General features: G+C 36.5%; 1 protein-coding gene across 1 annotated transcript in view; it reads right to left on the reverse strand.

Moving 5' to 3' along the window:
• DIP2C (disco interacting protein 2 homolog C) overlaps positions 1 to 19,943 on the reverse strand; it is a 412,525-nt gene that overhangs the window by 287,327 nt on the left and 105,255 nt on the right. Inside the window, exons 4-7 of the mRNA XM_042782247.1 lie at positions 17,956 to 18,165; positions 6,474 to 6,608; positions 3,363 to 3,482; positions 1,992 to 2,189 (exon numbers count right to left, since the gene is read on the reverse strand). Of these exons, the coding sequence (XP_042638181.1) occupies positions 1,992 to 2,189; positions 3,363 to 3,482; positions 6,474 to 6,608; positions 17,956 to 18,165 (663 nt within the window). The remainder of the gene's footprint in view (positions 1 to 1,991; positions 2,190 to 3,362; positions 3,483 to 6,473; positions 6,609 to 17,955; positions 18,166 to 19,943) is intronic.

Raw genomic sequence — 19,943 nt, forward strand, 5'->3', positions numbered from 1 at the left:
TATATATATATATATACACACACACATACATACATACATACATATATATATACACACACACACCCATGTTCATCACAGCACTATTCAAAATAGCAAAAAGATAGAAACAACCTAAATGTCTATTAAAGGAGGAATAGCTAACAAACCATGGTACAAACATACAATGGAATATTATGTAATGTTAAATAATGATGAATGTGTGAAATATCTCACAACATGGGTGAACTCAGAGGACATTAAAAAACCAAACCCACTGCTGTGGAGTCGGATCCGACTCATAGTGACCCCTCCTTGGGTTTCCAAGGCGTTATCACTGCAGAAGTAGATTGCCTAACCTTCCTTCCGAGGAGTGGCTGGTGGATTTGAACTGTCAGCCTTCTGGTTAGCGGTCACATGCCTTAGGCACTACGCCACCAGAACTCCCTAGAGGACATTATGCTGGGTGAAATTAGTCAATCCTAAAAGAACAAATATTCTATGAGACCACTATTATAAATAGTCAAGAAAAGGGTTTCACAAAAAAGGAAATATTCTTTGACAGTTACCAGGGGTAAGTGTGAAGGGTGAGTAAAACGCTAATTAAAGGGTAGACACATACAAAAATAATAAATAATAAAATAATATTTTATTATACTTTAGTGATAATATACACAGCAAAATAAGTCACAATTCAACAATGTCACCACATAATGTTCAGTGACACAGGTTACAGTTAAAAAAAAAAAAAAGACTTTTTAAGACATTTTAATTCTAGAGTGTCAATAGAGAGTTATAAAACTTGATTTCCAAAAACCAAACCAGACCTCTCGCCATTGAGTCAATTCTGACCCACAGCAACCCTCACTGGATTTCCAAGGCTGTAAATCTCTATGGAAGTAGATTGCCTCATCCTCCTCCCATGGAGTTGCCAGTGGGTTTGAACCACTGACCTGGTTAGCAGCCAAACGTCTTATCCACTACACCACTAGAGATTACCCATGTACTATTTTATTCTATATAAAATCAATGTACATATGTTTGATTTTCTAAATCCATAAACAGATTTCTCAAATACAGAAGACGTTATTTCTTGACATTTAATAAGGCAAGTCCCTATATACAGATGATTTTTTAAAAAGGCTTATAAGAAGAGTGGTCATTTTAACAGCCTCCTGTGTAAGAGGTTACAATTTAATTTCTCAAATGCAAGTAATTATTAATGGAACAACAATTGTTAGGCTCTTTTGGAGATTTAAATGAAAATAAGTTTGTTGTTCCCCATCTGTAAAATAAGGAGGAAATATAATATCTACTGCATACAGTTGACAGGGGAATGAAATAAGATAATTCATTTTAACCATTAATTTGTGTTTAGCTGGAGACATGTTATCTCAATGAATGATTTAAAAATAAGATACAATTCTTGTTACAAGGAATTTACTCTCTTGTCAGGAAGGAGAAAAACATAACAATTCTAATCCAAGGAACTCTGAGATAATTAGAATAAGAAGTGCACACACATAACAATTTAAGAGTAAAGAAAAAAGAGTTAACACCTCTGGTTGGAAAACTGAAGAATGCTTCAACTGAAGAAGTGACCTGTGAACTGGGTCTTAAACACAGTGTATCCTATATAGCAGAAGATTCACATAAAATTCAGAATCTTAGACCAGAAAGTATTGGGAAGATTATTCTAGATCACCTCTAATAAAAATAACTATTCATGAGATAAATGTGTATTAAGAAATTGCTGGATGCTGAGGTTAGATACCTTCATGTCTTTTTATATTTATGTTGGAGGATAAAGTTGTGAGTATATATGGGAGCACAAAAGTAGAACACAAAAGAAAAAAAAAAAAGAGAGAGAGAGACGGAAAAGACTTCCATCTGAAGGAAAGAAATGACCCTAAAAAGTTATTCAAAAACACTGGTAAAAGGTATAAAAGAGAGTCAAGGAGAGTCAGAACAACATTGGTATAAACAAAACATAAACATGAATTGCATACAATTACCATAAGTTAGGATATACAGTGGTTTTCCATTGGTGTCCATAGTGGTTAAACAGGGTGCCTTGGGTGAAATGGTCCCCCATCGCTGTAACGCAGCTTCCAGAGATGGTGGCCAGTTGGTCACCACACCCAGCTGCTCTCCACGCATGGCCAACATCTGGGCTCCCTCTGGCTTTGGTTGGTTCGGATCTGGTTGCTGAACTAATTTGAATATGAAAATGTTTTTTTAAAAAATACATTTATATTATCATAATTACTTTTAGAATTCTTTTAAAAGATGCTAAGAAGTTCATGCTCAAAGACATAAGTCTATTAGCTGACAAAAGGCGTGGGCACAGGCTTTTCCAAAATCAGAATTGTGATCTGTGTTCTAGTCTCATGGATTTAAAAAAGAAGCATTTAATGCTTGATAATTTCCCAGACAATGTCCGGTTGAAGAACTTAGATATAGCTGAATTTACTTACAAACTGGCAACAGGTAAAACTATGCATTTTAACATGTCAGAAATCTAGATTTGAAACCTCTATTTTCAAAATATCAATTATCAACATACATTAATAATTTTGGACTCCAAAGAGTTCAAATTTTGTATATTTTGCCTTTCGATACTAAGGTATAAATTTAAATTTGCTACAACTACTATGAATGGAGCATATTGTCCTGAGTAAAATGGAAATAAGTAATTTTAATAAAATAAAATCTGCTTAATCTTCAGCTTAAATAGGCTAAAAATTGAAATGATTTCTCCCACTTTTGGAAAAAGTTTCTCTCTTATGGTCTACTGTTGACAATTTTCACCTGCGAGTTAGAAAATTAGCCACTTACTTGTGGTATAAAGAATAAGAAAATAAGCAGGATGGGTTTGCTATAACAAGCAGATTTTCTGTTTTGTCTGTTTTAAAAGGTTTGCAAGCATTCATGCTGTAAGACACTGGAATCCTGCTTTGAGAAAGAGTGGTGAGAAAAGGTGAAGATCCACTACACTGTGTTTCACTCTGTATTTCTCTTTCACAAGCTTACTCAGAGAGAACTGTTTTGTTTTGCCCACTAAGGTTTCCATGATTTACTTGCGTTTCTGTAATTTTGCGGCACTCTGGAAAAGAATCCTAGCTCACAGAATAAAATCACATTCTGCTAACATAAAAAACAACAACATTTGGATGTTTATCCAACTGCATCAGTTCCTTTAAAGGGACCATTCAAAGCAGTACCTACATTCTTTTATTGAGAGTCCTGTCATTTATGTGAATGCCAAATTTACCTTAAAAAAACATAATAGCTTTTGGTAGGAAAAAAATATATCATTATAGTTTATGTGATTATAGTAACAGCTGGAAAAAAAAAAAAAGAGGCTAGGGTAAAGGGTTCTTTACCTTCTAACAATTCTTCAAAGTCATCAACAAAGAATTCTCTTAATGGTGGTCGTTTAGGCCTTTTGAGGGTATTGACAAGTTGTTGAATTTTTGCTGATACTCGGCTACTTACTGGTACTCCTGAAAAACAAGAATGACAGGCTAGATGAATGACTTTTAGACATTATCATAGTTTGAACAACAAGGAAAGATGCCGTGAAACTAGAGTTCAATGCCTCACCAACTAGGGTTGTTAAGAGCAAGCTATTATCTTCACTGTTGTATACCACCTAAGATGTCTACATGATGGTTTTTCCTATATGTACATTCCACTGGATAGACAGATGTGTAATACCACACCAAACCAAACCAAACGCACTGCTATGGAGTCAGATTCGACTCACAGTGACTCATTTTTGGGCTTTGAGGCAGTATCACTATGGAAGTAGATTGCCGAACCTTCCTTCCAAGGAGTGGCTGGTGGGTTTGAACTGCCAGCCTTCTGGTGAGCAGTCAAATGCCTTAGGCATTATGCCACCAGAGCTCCCATGTGTAATATAGTGGCCCTATATTAAGCAGTGAAAGAGGACAGAGTTATAGCAGGAATTAATGTATATTATAACTTTGTAAGATGTATTGTTCTATTGGTTTTGTTGGGAAAAGTTTCTGGACCATGTATTGGGCTTATACTCACCTCTAATTTGCAAAACAGAATTTAACATCTACAAAGGGCATTAGGTACCTCTTTCTCAATGGGAGTCAGAGAACTGTTGCAGCAGGAATCTCTTCTCCAAGATCCTATCTGTCTTAAAAGACTAGTGTTCTTCCTCACTGAGGCCAGGAAGATTGTTGAATTGAAGTCATACTCAAGCATTTTGCAAAAGGCAAATGGATATGTTCAGTACCTAGACTACAGTTCACTATTGTACAACTGACTGCTGCCACCCAGACACATCCTGATGAAAGCAAGGGGATCCTCAGTGAAAGGCTGAAGGCTGAAGGCAGTGAACTCAGGATTTACAATCACCATATTAAAAGACCCTTTCCTGTTGCTAATAGAGGTGGTGACATCAATACACATCTTTCAGTGTCCCCCTCACTTAGTGAATATTTAGGCAATACATTCTAGAAGTCCAGCAATTAAAACGTCTTTAAATTCAAATTTCTGTATATCACAGATTACTACCATATATTTCTCCAGGTGTGCTGAGAAAAAATAACCCAATTTTAGAACAAATTTATTACTGGCAGTAATGATTATAGCATTATTTTGAAAATTGTATTTGAATCCACAATTGAAGTTATGACAATTTTAAATTTGAAAATAATAATCCAAGTAAGTGAATAGGAGAGAAGACTATCTTGTTGGCAGTCTTAGGCAGATCAAATCCAACCTCTATGCAGGCAAGCTTTATTTCTGCTGAAAGGCACTGGGAAACATTCACTCAGTAAAAAGGAGGTTTGTACATTTATAGCCCAGTTGGGGTTCATTCCCTTAATAATTTCAGGAGCAGAGTGATCATTCTCCACTGTACTGAACCACAACACAAATTTCAATTTTCGGAACAATTGTGAAGAATTCAAGGATAGCTTTTTATTAAATAAAAATATCTCAGCAGGAGGCCTGAAAATACTTTGTTGGCACTTTCATAATTGAAATATTAAATATTTAAAAATTTTTGAAAATACAGAAAAATACACTCTAGACTTTTTTGATACCTAAACATAATGCTTCCCATTAAATAATCTCACTTTATTTGGACCCAAATGAATCAGAGATCATGCCACAAGTCCAGTAGTTCTCCAACTTAAAAACCAAACCAAACCAAACTCACTGCTGTCGAGTAGGATCCAACTCATAGCTACCCTTCCTTGGGTTTCCAAGGGAGTATCACTATGGAAGTAGACTGCTCAACCTTCCTTCTGAGGAGTGAGTGATGGGGTTGAACCGCCAGCCTTCAGGTTAGCAGTCAAATGCCTTAGGCACTATGCCTTGAGAGCATATCAGAATCATCATCCTAAGACCCACTCCCTCAAAGCTTCAGATTCATTAAGTCCAGGTGGTGGCCCAGAATCTGTATTTTAACAAGAGCCCCAGGTGAATCTGATGCAGGAGGTCTCCACACACTGAGAAACAATGGACTAGATAAGATCTGATTCAGATTTATCTAGGGGAACAGTGGCAAAGGTGATGAATTTCAAAGAGAACAGAGTTAATAAAATGGTAAGAATAGCAATGATGACCAATTTAACAAGTAATGAATTTAGCAGAAGCTCTAAAAACACTGAAAATGAAAAGCATTCAAGGAAAATTAACAATGTTAGAATCGGAGTGATTTCAAATATAACTCAGGGAATGGAGTAACTTTTGGGCTTTGACCATATCTGTCAATTCTCTCCTTTGCATTTAACATCATCTTGCCCTTCTAGGTAATCTTTCCTGGTCTTAATTCTACTTTAATTTCTTAATTGCTGAACCAACATTATTTATTCATTTAAAAGCAAAACTGAACTCAACTGCTGTCGAGTAGACTCCAACTCATAGCAACCTCTCTTGGGTTTCCGAGGAGGTATCTCTATGGAAGTAGATCGCCCAACCTTCCTTTCGAGGAGTGGCTGGTGGGTTTAAATGTCAGCCTTCTGGTTAGCTGACAAATGCCTTAGGCACTATACCACCAGAGCTCCCATTGTTGTTGCTGTTGTTATGTGCCTTAAAGTCAGACCTGACTCATAGCGACCCCTCCTTGGGTTTCCGAGGCAGTATCTACGGAAGTAGATTGCCCAACCTTCTTTCTGAGGAGTGGCTGGTGGGTTTGAACCATCAGGCTTCTGGTTAGCAGTCAAGTGTCTTAGGCACTTTGCTACCAGAGCTCCCAGAGCTCCCATTAGGAAAAAAAAATCCGAATCTCATAAAAATTATTATTCTCATGGCTACATTTCTACACCATTAACATTTTTCCCACAAAGAATAACTCTTCATCGGCTTGGAGACAATTTGCATTTCTTGTGATTATGCCACCTTATACAAGAGGTTCATAAAGTTTGTGAGTCTTTAGTACATCTATGAGAAATACAACCAACTGTAAAGGGTAAAGATTTCAAAGAAGGAAGATTATTTGCTCTGAGACCTACCGTCCCCAGTCTCCATGAGTTCGGCGTTGCCATACTTTGGTGCTGTTCTTGATGTTGTTGAGCCTTGTGGTCTTTCCACTTGTATTGAATGTTCTGAGGTGTAAGTGGTTACATCAGGAGGTGCAGAATGATTTTCTGTAAAGAAGCAAATAATGCTGTTTTTTGGTAACCATGATAGAGGTGTTCTGAAGGTTAAGTAGATGATAGAAGATCAAAACTTTTATCTAACAAAAAAATTTCCACATAAATAAACACCTATTCTTTTGCATAAAGAATACTCTGAATCAAAATCTATTATAAAAATCTCAGTGCAAAGATGAATTATAATACAGTCTTTAAGGTAATTTATACTGCTCAGAATGGAACACTTAAGTAAAGTTGCAGACAGGAGTCACATCAATGAATCACTATAGCATTCTGACTAAACTGATGTTCTGAAGTGACCAATAGAGAGAGAAATACTGTGAGTTATGTGTTTGTTCATGGAAGAGTAATTTATATTGTGTATTACACTAGAGGCAGTTAAGAGCTCAGGCTTTGGAGCCAGAGAGGCTGAACTACGAGTCTCAGGATCTGCAAATTCCTAGAGATCTTGAGAAACTTTTGCCTCAGTTTCCTCATCCATAAAATAAGAGTAATAGCTACTACCTTCTAGCATTGCCTGGAGGTTAAAATAAGTTAACACAATCAAATTTCTTAGGCCATTTCTGAACACAGGATAAGCATTCAAGAAATACTAGCTACTTTATTATTTGTTTTAGCATGAATTGATAATGTCTCTCTGGCATGCTACCCTTAGCATTTATCCTTAAGGATAAATTCCTTAAGGATGGCATGCCAAAGAGACACTATCAATGGCGTTTTTTATGTCTTAAATGGGTACCACACAAGTAATTTTCAAGAACACCTTCCCTTGCAAGTTCAATGAGATATAATTTTATTATTTTGTGTTGTTAAAAGTGCCCACTTCCTAATGTTTCAAACCTTCCTAAGTTAATAAATCAGATCCATTGTTCTCCTGCTCCCACTCTCTTAAAGCTATCTCAGTCCTCAGCTCCCCATCCCTTAAATCCCACAAGAATGCAAGTTAAGGTCCAAATTGACTTTCCTTCTTTATAATTCTAAGGCTTCACTGCAAAAACTTCAATTTGTTCTCCCCTTCACTTCACTTCCCTTTTTAATTCCCAATCCCTAAATTCACTATTTTCCTAACAGAGGTACCTGCAACTCAAGTGGAAAAGAAATTATAATAGCTCCCAAAATACATAGAGAGAAGTGAATTTGCATGTATTATACAATCTTACATGAAATGAAATTTAGGCTTGGGGAGGTATTAATCTACACTCCTAGGTTAGGCAAGTTTCAAATGTAGTAACCTAGAGTGACTAATTATCCCAGCGCACCTGGGACTATCCCAGGAAGCCCCTCAATCCTAGGCAAACTATCCAGTATCTGTAAGGCAATCTGCCTTGCTCTACCACTTACCAGCTAAGACACTTTTCACAAGTTACCTAAGCTGTCTGTCCTTCACTTTTCTTTTCAGTAGACAAAATAGAGACAAAAATAATACTTATTTTATAGGTTATAACAAGAAAGAAATTAATACACACAAACACTCAAATTTTCCACATATTATGGGCACAAATATTTGCTGAATGAAGCAATTCTAAATGCTAACATACTATTAAATAGATGCAACTCTGAGCAGCATCCCAATAACAAGCATCAGTCCCCTAAATATAGACTGTTCAGCAGAAAGCTGAGTTTCCCACTTCTCGTCTTCCTTTCCTGAGAGTTATCGTTGTTGTTGTCCTGTGCTGTCCGAGTTGGACCCAACTTATAGTGACCCCTCCCTTGGGTTCCTGAGGCAGTAACACTATGGAAGTAGATTGCCCCATCTTCCTTCCAAGGCGTCCTGAGAGAACTCATCTTTAAAAGCAATCTGATGTCTTTGGCCCAAAAAAGGAGAGAGTGTTGTGAGAGGGATGAAGAGAGGAGTTGGGAAAAGAAATTTAAGTGGACCCATGAGTATCAAGAGGAGGAAGGAGGATAAAGGGCAAGATGCGTATAATTAAGGTGAAGTGTAAGACAGAAAGACAAGAATAATACAAATGGCTTCTTTAATGTTTTAGACAGTACAGTCCCTCCTCTCCTCACCCTTCTCTGTCATTTTGCCACATAACTTCATTTTATGTAAATGTGTAATTCTCTGAAACTCCATCCTCCTTGGTTATGTGTACTGCTATACACCCACTGGGACAGATATTTCAAATGCAAAAACAATAGCCGCTAAAGTAGGATGAACAAAATTTTCAAGTCAGCCACCTAAAACAAAAGCAGCTACAATGTGAGTTCTTGCATTTCACTTTTATTCACAATTAATTAAGTGTTTCAGTTACACAGTAGTTGCATCACAGATGATATCCAATCAGTTTTTGTGTTGGGTGGCAAAACTACAGCAGTGTTTCTACTTTGACGCTGGGCAAAAATAATGACTCCAATGCATCTGGTGATTAAAAAATAGGAACAGTGACAGCTGGGTGACTTCAAAGTGTTTTCCAAGTTTATTTATGTCACATTCCCTCCCTCTTCTTTTCAAACTCCTTGCATATGCCATCACAGTAGGGTCATAAACCCAGCAGCTGGCTTCTGTTAGGAAGCCAGGGAAAATTCTGTCACTGTAGTGATATGTCTTGCCCTATTTTGGTAAAATTCAGGACTCCAAGTACTGAAAGAAGTTACCTATCTTTTCAAAAATATTTAAAAGAGTCTCATGCGTAATAGAGGCATAAGAAATACCTGTTGAAGATATGAAAAAGTTGAGTCTGGTTGAAGGTATAAGTTCAGAGGTTTATTACACTCTCCAGCATCAGACATGATGCCAAAAAGTCCACAGGCATCAGGAACATTCTGAATATTAAGAACTCTCATCATCGCAAATTTGTATCTTCCTAGCAAGATTGCCCACTGTTTATAGATTAATTTCCCAGTACTTTTTTTAAGAGAAAAATGATTGCCAACCTTCAAGCCACATGCCATGTGTCATCTTCACTCTGAAGGCTTTCCTCAACTCTCCTTCACCAGCACAGCTCTATGCTATCTAACTCCTTTCTACTGCTTCCCTGACTAGTCCATGATCTTCTCCAATGACTGAGCTCTGTCTCATCTCTTCTTGTATCACTATTGCTCTCAGCAGTAGACATGGGTTCCATAAAAATATAGAATTCAAGATACTCACAAAAGGTGGGTTAGAGGACAATATAATTAAACTATCTTTTACAAGAATATCTGCTAGTTGTTTTGAGTCTAATCTCACCAGGGATTCCTATATCATTCTTTGACATCCTCCTGCTAACTCGTAGGTTTTTAACTGTGCCAACATGATCTATCCCATTTTTTACAGCTATATCCTGGCCATAACGAATTTCAGGGTCAACTCACTCTCACTGCCATCAAATTGGTCCTGACTCATAGCGACCTCTCCTTGGGTTTCCAAGGCAGTATCACTACGGAAGTAGATTGCCCAGTCTTCCATCTGAGAAGTGGCTGGTGAGTTTGAATTGCCAGCCTTCTGGTTAGCATCCAAATGCCTTAGGCACTGCACCACCAGAGCTCCCAATTTCAGGGTACTGGCTGGTTTTCCTGTTGAACTCTGCCTTAATAATTCTATATGCTTCCTTGATTTCATTCATTTCTAATCTCTTGTGTTTACAACTCTCTAGCTTGATCTGACACCCTGTTGGGTATGGTTATATAATATCTTACTATTATGCTGAAAAAGGTCCTGAGTGGCACAAATAGTTTTCACTTGGCAACTGCCCAAAAGGTTGGTGGTTCAAAGCCATCCAGCAATGCTGTGGTAGAAAGGTTTGACAATATGCTTCCATAATGATTACAGCCAAGAAAACCCCATGGAACAGTTCTACTCTGTAATACATGGGGTCGCCATGAGTTGGAATCTACTTGACGGCAACAGCTATTTTTTATGCTAAACCTACACTACCACCCAGCCCACTGTATGGCATATTATATATGCTCAACAAATGTTGAACCAATAGTTGAAAGAATGAATGAATACATGAATGAATAAGTTAATGACAAGTAGTGATAAAATGCCTCTGGTTGTAATGTTGGCTGATATTAACTATAGAACATTTTAACTATAGAACCAGGAGTTTCAATGTTTCAATGCTGATTGGTCCTACTTTTAAGTCATGTTAATTATTCTTTCAGTCCCCAAACCACTTCCAAATGAAAAGAAGAAAAATGGAATACCTGGTTTTAATATGTAGAAAGCAATGTGCTTGTAATTTATTAACTGACAATGGATGAATTGTCAGTTAATGAATAAAACACTCCAAGGAACTTTCAGTTGACTAATTTGAATTTCCTAACCTTTCATACATTTAAAACTGTCCAACCCCTAGTTTTCTGTACTTAGTTTGATAGCAATTATTCACTGAGAAGAAAAAACAAAATATAGGCCCACCTGAATGGAATGCCTATGACATATGCCAATCAGACTACCCTGTTTGCCTAGCTGCTCCAGTTTCCTGACAAATGACATGATTGTGTGCTCTAGACATAATGTCAAACCAGGTATCTTGATGAGAATGTGGAGACTAACAAAGTAGAGAGGTAGGATTTGACTGATTGCTAGATTCATATGGCTTAGGTGTCTAATCTGCAATAACTTCTCTCCATAGGTTCAACTTTCGCTAAATGGGGAGGCTGCAAAATCCCTACAAAACTCAGACCTGTGTCATTCATCAAAATTACAACAGCACAGGATGGTTAAACATGGTTTCTGTCAAACAAAAATCCCCAAAATACAACCATAGTATTTTGATGTATAATCTAGATGAAAGAGACCTCATAGAAGAAGGAATTTGGAAAGAGCCATCACTTGTAGAAGTGAAAGAGAAGCCACTTGTGTGTGAACACGTATGTAGATAGCAAATTGCTTATGCCTGGTTTTGCTGCTAGAGACCCAGATGGCTCAAATACTCATTGTGCTACTTCCTCCTTCCATACGTAACTAATCAGAAGAAAAGACATTGGACTTTCCTCCTTAGTTTCACTACCCAAAAAACCAAACTCACTGTCGTTGAGTTGGTCCAGCCTCATGGTGACCCATCCTTGGGTTTCTGAGGCAGTATTCTCTACAGAAGTAGAATGACCAGTCTTCCTTCCGAGGAGTGGCTGGTCGGTTTGAACCTCCAGCCTTCTGGTTAGCAGTCAAATGCCTTAGGCACTATGCCACCAGAGCTCTTAGTTTCATTACAGTGCAATCCATTTTCACTGCTATAATGGAATGTACCTTAAATAGGAAAATTTCACCAGTGCCACAACCAAATATGACATAAAACAATATAATTAAGGAATAATCTAGGCATATAATTATGTTAAGAATGAAAAACAGTATATTTAGCATACCCAAGCAGCTATCTTACTCCTTTAATAATCATTTTTTAAAATAATCACTCAGCACAGAGTATACTTAACTTTGTCCTTTACTACACATTGATTTTTCCATTATATATATATATACATATATATATGCATATTTTTGTGTAAAATACACACATATATATACACAGATAAAATACTTCTTAGAGTGAGTCATAACTATTTTCCACATTTTCAGATAAATCATCTATAGACTAAGCCAAGAGATAGTTATCAAAGAGGTCAGCTGTTCTACTTTCAAACCTTTCTCTCAGTCACAGTTCTAACAGGGTAGACTTGAGCAGGACCTCAGATTTTCTCAGCTCTGGAACTGTTTTTTTCCCCCATATTTATACCATGACTCTATTTCTGTAGATCTCAGTTTTATTACCAACTAAATGTGATGATGCAGGATTAGAAATCAGTATTAGGAGCTGTAGTAAGTACTAGCTGTGTCACTCAGGTGAAACATCCAGTTCTTCCCAGATAGCACTGGAGTGAGATTACAGGGATTCTTTAAAGTTCCCATTGCTATTGCAGATGATGAGACTGTCTTATATTTCAAGCCAGGTATCTTTTAGAAATGAGTTATCCAAATAAGCCACATGAAAAATGTAATTTATAGAAGAATTTCCTTTCTACCTACAAGATCCCTTTTTTTTTTTTTTTTTTTAACCCCCTTGCTTGCTTTTTCAGTAGCCTGGTTTAAAACTCTCTAAAACAGGGCCTGGCAAATGATGGCCTGAGGGAAATAAAGTTTACTGCAAAACAGCCATGATCCGTATTTTTCATATTGTCTGTGACTGGTTTTATGCTACAACAGTAGAACTGAGTAGTTACAAGAGAGACTTTATGGCCTATAAAACCTAAAATATTTACTCTAGCCCATTACAGGAAAAGCTTGCTGTCTTCTACCCTAAAATTATGAAGCTTTTAGTAGCAAGAATGCCCTGGTTAGGAGTGGTGAGTAGCAGGCAGATTCCAGCCAAAAGTAGGGCTCAACACCAAGCCTACAGATTTTGCCAACATACCATCTTTAATTCCTATTTGGTATTTTAAAAACTGTTTGTAAATGCTTGAAAAATATCAATAGAGAGATTTTAAAATAATTTCCCAATACTTTGGATGATTATACATTAAAAAACTATGGTAATTTATCACAACTGTAGCTATTCATAGGAGCTCTGGTGGCATAGTGCCTAATGCAGTTGACTGCTAACCAGAAGGCTGGCGGTTCAAACCCACCAGCCAACTCCTTGGAAAGAAGACTGGGCAATCTATTTCCATAAAGATACCACATTGGAAACCCAAGGAGGGGTTGCTGTGAGTCAGAACAGACTCAACGGCAGTGAATTTTTAAGAGTTAGTAACCATTTCTAAGGAGCTCTGGTGGCATAGTGGTTAAAGCATTCAGCCACTAACCAAAGGGTCATGGTTCAATCCCACCAGTCGCTCCACAGAAGAAAGATGAGGCAGTCTGCTTCTGTGAAGATTTACAGCTTTGGAAACTATGGAGCAGTTCTACTCTCTCTTAAAGGGTCACAATGAGTCAGAATTGACTCATTGGCCATGGGTTTGGTTTGGTTTAGTAGCTATTCACGCACTTCTAATAAATTATCTAACAAAGCAGAATGTAGAATCAAAACGTTCAACTGCCAGGGTTGAGAAAAATTATGTTACATGTATGTACAATGCATTCATTCTCTGGAGTGCATATGATCACCTTTTCACTTCCTATCTGCTTATTAGCAAGGGCAGATGCAAGAAATCGGATGAAAATTTGTTTGCCGATACAAACAGGAGAAAGCAAAATGGCATTAATATCAAGTGAATTCTAAAATACTCTGGAAACAGAAATTATTAATATGAATAACAAGCTACAAAAATGCACCCCAACACATGTTGATGAAATCTCTTTGGGAAAATGTCTTCAGATCTGCACACTAACTAAAGATTATAGAATCTTTAATAATATACTTATAGGTAGAAAATTAAGAGAACAGCTAACATGAAATGTTCTTTAATTTCCTAAATATATAAAAGTTTATTCTGAATGCACAAAAATAATGTTAACTATTTGCTTTGTTCTTATTTCTTATTCTAAAAAATATCAATATAGTTTCAATTTCTCCATATCTATGTAGGTAAATAATTACTTTTTAAACTCTCAATGCTTTTTAGAAAGATACTTCCTGAAGTCCAAAGTATTCATGAAATCTACTGGTTATTTTAAGTTATCCTCCTCAGCTTCTGATAATTTTCTGATAATCAAAAAAAGATTCTGGCTCTCAATATGGACAAAGGGCTTGCAATGCAATCAATATTTTTATTCTATCTGTGACACAGGGAGTTATCATAATGGTATTATGAAGGTACACAGCAAAGGCATAATTAGCCTCCTCAAGATGAACAGTATCTTGGAGCTTCTATTGTCAGCTCTTAAGTATGATAGTAACAAGCACATCATGCTAGGTTTGAAAGTAAACGTAACAGCAGGCAGGACAAAAAAACTGGAATGGGATTTTGCATCTTACACAAAATGGATTTGACTATTTAGATACGTGTGAGGTATAGTTATTTAAGTGTCGGCATAATGAAAAGTCCATAGAGGACTTGAGATTTGTTTCAAGAAACAAAAGTAGCAAGAAAAGTGTATGTTATTTTTTGTTGTTGTTGTTTGTTTTTTTTATTGTGTTTTGGGTGAAAATTTACCCAGAAGAGCAAATTCACTTTCACAAAGCAGTTCACATACACTTTGTCTCATGACATTGACCACAATTTAACACAATGCAACAGCTCCCCTCCCACTTCTTCCCAACAGTTACCTCTTCTCTGTGTCCATCCCTCCATGCACTCCTGCCCCCTGAGCTGTCTCCCTGTGCATAAACAGCCCTTCTTTCTCCCATGATTGTTCTCTCCAAGGAGTGTACCTACCTCAGGTAAATGTTCAACTCATATGCCTGTATTTTATTTGGCTGGAAACCATAGGTGTGGGTTCAATTCCAGACCTGAAGGGCAGCTAGGGGCCATAGTCTCGGTGGTTCCACCAGGCTCCATCAGACGAGCTAACCTGGTTCCCCCTGCCTTTTTTCTCCAAATTTTGAGCTTTGTTCCACATTGTTCTCCCTCTCTATCCAGGATCTCCTACATAGATCCCCCTCCCCGAGTGGTTGACAGTGGTAGCCGGGCATTATGAAGTTCTTCTGGTCTCATAGTTGTATAAGCTGAGGATCACATGATGTACCCAGTCGCTAGGACTAATAGTTTCCATGATAATTTGGTTTTCTTCATTCTTCATTGCTCAGGATGAAGAGAGACCCATCAATGCATCTAGATGGCTGTTTGCAAGAAAAGTGTATTTTCTACACTGCCTAAATGTGGCATCATGAAGGATTTGCAAATTCAGAGTAGTATTTTGTGCTAAATTCCTTTACACTCACACACACACATGCACACACATACACACACACACAAAGACATCATTTTCATATTAGTAGGTTTTTTAAGATCTCAAGAGAAGTTCAAATGCTGTCAATACTTTGTATTCTTCTTTTGCTTTCTCACAGGGATAAATTATTTTAATTCTCCTTTTCTCATCAAGTTTTATTATTTTGCTACTGCTTTCATTCCAAAAATTTCTTCATATTCAGAGAAAATTCACAGATATTCCAGGAACTTATATTTGTGCCAATTAAAAAGTACTCAAATGTTATAAACTCAAAAGCTATATTTAAGCTATACACTGAGACTTGACACACATGAGTAATGCCATCTTTTTTTTTTCTTTTCTAAATTGTATTTATTTTATTATTGCTGTTAGGAATATACACAGCAAGGCCTGAACCAATTAAACAGTTTCTACATTGACAACTCTGTGACATCGAGTAGATTCTCCAAGTTGTGCAACCATTCTCAGTCTCCTTTTCTGACTTGTTCTCTCCATATTAACATAAACTCACGGTCCTCTAAAGTTTCCATCTAATCTTTGGAGTTGCTATTGTCAATTTGATCCCATATACAGAATTCTTAACAGAGCATAATACGCAAGAGTAATACCACCTTTTACCGTTTGGATAAATTTATTTCTCCATGCCATAATTTCCTCTAGTATTCCTAGTGTAAATGCACAAAGGGAGAACCAAATGCAGTAAATAGATTGCTCATCAATATGTGCTCCCCTTGATAAGTTTCTGAGCACTTCCTTAATAGTGAACTTAAAGCACTACACAAATGTTTTCAAGGTTGAGGGTGAGCAGCAGAGGTCTTGGACATTACTTACGTGATCTATCAGTTCAGGTGCTAGAAGCAGCATGCCTACAAAACCTAGCCCACTCTGTAGAGTTCCAATGCACACAAGAAAAAAAATTGTATTATCTACAAATATTTAATGGTCACATATTTCTGTTTAATTATTAGCTTATTGTGATTTCAAATAGAGGCTGTCAGTTACATTAACCAGTATACATGTTCCTTAAAATAAATTAAATTGAAACTTGGTAACAATACCACTTTGCATTTGAGTTATCACTTTAAAAAACTGAGAAATAATTCTGTTTTCTCCTTTTCACTCAGGACAGTAATGACAGGTACAAATTAAAGAAAGCATCATTGCCCCCCTTTTTTTCAAACTTTAAAACTAGAGCAAGGATAAGGTAAGTGATTCCTGAACATCCCAGCACTAGTTAATGGAAGAGCAGACCAGATCCCAATCTCCTGACGTGCTGCTCGAGCACATCACCAGTAGGCAAGACACCACGTCTCTGACATTAAAAGGCAGAGAAGTGAAGCTTTCAACTTTAACTTCAGTCTGACCGAGCACTATTGAAACAAATTCCTAAAACATCACTTTGAAACTACTCTGACTCTCTTGTCAAGTAGTTAATGATCTACAAATAAAAAATAGGGGAGTCCCAGATATTTTTAGAATATTTAATTCTTTTGTTATGTGGACATGTTTTCTTAATTTCAATTTCATCAGATCTGAGCTTTCACAGAGTATTTCAGTAGCTATGAGAATTTACACAAGTACAGTATCTAGTATACAACATGCCTCCTTTGGGATTAGTTAACCATTCTTTCTCCACATTGATATTTTAAAGAAGAGAGTATGGTGAACCGATCGATAATAGCTTGGCACCATGGTCAAACAAATTATTTACCATAGGATTGGTTTTACATAAAAGTTTTGTCATGGAAATGTTTGAAAATCTAACCCCTGGGCTGAACATGGGTCAAAACAGAACTGGACATTGTACTTCTCCCTTCCATACAGCACAGATTCATGTCCTGGCATTAATGAGAAAAAGGAGAATAGGAGGTCAAAGCGGAGGTAGAAAAACATACAACTTAATCACTGAAGTTTCATATAAGCATACTTCTTATTAAATAAACTCTGACATTCTTCCTTTAATAATTCTTACTGAATCCTCCTTTTTTATATGCTGCTTCCAAGCAACTAGGAAAATGCTTCCTAACACTGTACTTTTTTCCAATACAGAGGCACTCACTGATTAAAGAACCTGCATACAAACAACATAAACTATCAAACAAACAAGCATCTAAATACCAATGGTGGAAAACCATGTAAATCAGTACTGGTTACAGCGCTCTAACTTCCCAAAATAATGTCAATGCTATTTTAAAATCTCCAGTTTTATTTACCAGCACTATTGAATTTTCATTTAGGGGCACATTTAAGCATAAGTGAAAATAGAAAATATGTCAACAGAAATGGCTGCAATTTTCCCTGATGAAAAGGAATGTATTCCTCTATGAATAGAAAGCTCCTGAAAATCTACCTGTAGAAGAGACTTGGGCTGATGAAAAATAGTAAAACCACAGTCTCCAGAAAACAGTTAATCGCAAGAAGTCCTGGAGTCTGAGAGTGTGGTAGAAAATGGATTCTATAGATAGGATATAGACAAGAACGCAACCAAAAAAATACATGGCTACTCATTGGTCACTTAGATAACAACTATAGAAAAAGTACATATAAGGAAATAAGTAGAAAAATGTCCAAAGCTGGTACACTTACCTATGTGTGTCTGAGCCATGACATCAGCCAGCCTGTGAGCTGCACCACTCCCGCCACTTTGTGTGGAGGAGGAGGATGTCGTGGATGTGGTAGAGCCATGGATGGCTTGGCTGATCCAGTGCTCCATATTGATGCTGCCTTGACTGGAGGTGGGGGTTCCCTGGGAATCACCCTGTACTGAGCCTTCATCTTCTGAACCAGAAGAGGTATCTGTGTGTAAAAAGAGATGTGATTTGCTATTGTATAAAAAAAAAAAAACACAAATTTCAGTACCTCAATCTCTCTCTCAGTATCAATCAATCTCTTTACAATATTCTGTTGAGATACAGATTTCTCTCACATAATCAATGTTCTATCAATGCTTTATATACTCTTAAAGATATACCATTTTCAAATAATCTTTTTTTTGAGTATAATGATTTTTTTCATCTAAAAACACATTTAATAATTATGATATAAAAGCTTATTTTGACATTATACCTTGGGGAGAAAATGATAAATCACTGGGTAAATGCTAAGAAAAATTACAAACCTTCACATCACAATAAAAAAGAGGACAAGTACAAATATTTAGCAAATACTAAAACAACAACAACAAAAGAAATGATAACACAATTCCTAAACATAATGAGCTCAGCACAGAAAATTATATGGAACAAAGAAACCAGGGACACTATGTTTTCATGTTTTTTAACACATAACAAAATGACAGCAACCAATTCATACTTGTTGATAATTACACTGAACGTTAATGAATTAAATGCACCACTCAAGAGGCAGAGAGCTGCAGATTGGAGAAGAAAACAAAACCCACCAATATGCTGTTTATAAGAGAAAAACCTTAGAGACAAAGACAAAAACAGACTAACATCAAAGGTTGGAAACAGATATATCAAACAAATGGCAACTAAAAATGAGCAGTAGTGCCAATATTAATTTCTGATCAAACTGACTTTAACACAAAACCACCATATGAGGCAAGAAAGGACATTATATAATGATTAAAGGATCAATTGAACAAGAAGATATAACCAAACTAAATATCTACGGACCCAATGAAAGAGCCCCAAAATACATAAATCAGACTTAAAAAGAATTGAAAAGTCAAATAGATGACTCCACAGTCATAGTGGGAGACTTTAATACACCATTTTTGATGAAAGATACAACAATTGGGAAGAAACTCCACAAAGACTCAGAAGAGTTAAACAATGCAGTCTACTACTTGACCTTATAGACATATACAGAGGGCTTCACCCAACAACAGCACAATGTACATTCTTTTCCAGTGCACATGGAACATTTTCCATGATAGACCATATATTAGGCCATAAAGCAAGCCTTCATAAATTTAAAAACATTGAAGTACTGCAAAGCACCTTCTCAGATCGCAATGCTATCAAATTAGAAATCAGCAATAGGAAGATCAATGGAAAAAGAGCAAACACACAGAAACTGAACAACACACTCCTTGAGAAAGACTGGGTAAGAGAAGAAATAAAAAACAAAATTCAAACATTCCTTGAATCAAATCAGAATGAAAACACAACATGCCAAAATCTTTGGGACACAGCAAAAGCAGTGATCAGAGGCCAATTTATAGCAAACAATGAAAGCACAGATCCAAAAAGAAGAAAGAGCCAACATCAACACTTTAAATCAACATCTCCAGCAATTAGGAAAAGAACAGCAAGAAAAGCCTACAGTCACCAAAAGAAAGGAAATAATAAAGATTTGAGTAGAAATCAATGAAACAGAAAATAGAAATACAATAGAATAAAATCAACAAGACTGGAAGTTGGTTTTTTGAAAAGATCAATAAAATTGACAAACTACTGGAAAATTTAACAAAGGAAATGAGGGAGAGAATATGAGTAACAAGAATAAGAAATGGAATGGGAAACAATGCAACAAAATCAACAGAATTAAAAAGGATAAGATCAGGATACTATGAAGAACTGTAAGCCAACAAATTTGAAAATCTGGAA

This window comes from Orycteropus afer, unplaced genomic scaffold, assembly GCF_000298275.1.
Source record: "Orycteropus afer afer isolate SDZICR_OR568_19922 unplaced genomic scaffold, OryAfe1.0 scaffold00271, whole genome shotgun sequence".
Taxonomy (NCBI): Eukaryota; Metazoa; Chordata; class Mammalia; order Tubulidentata; family Orycteropodidae; genus Orycteropus; species Orycteropus afer.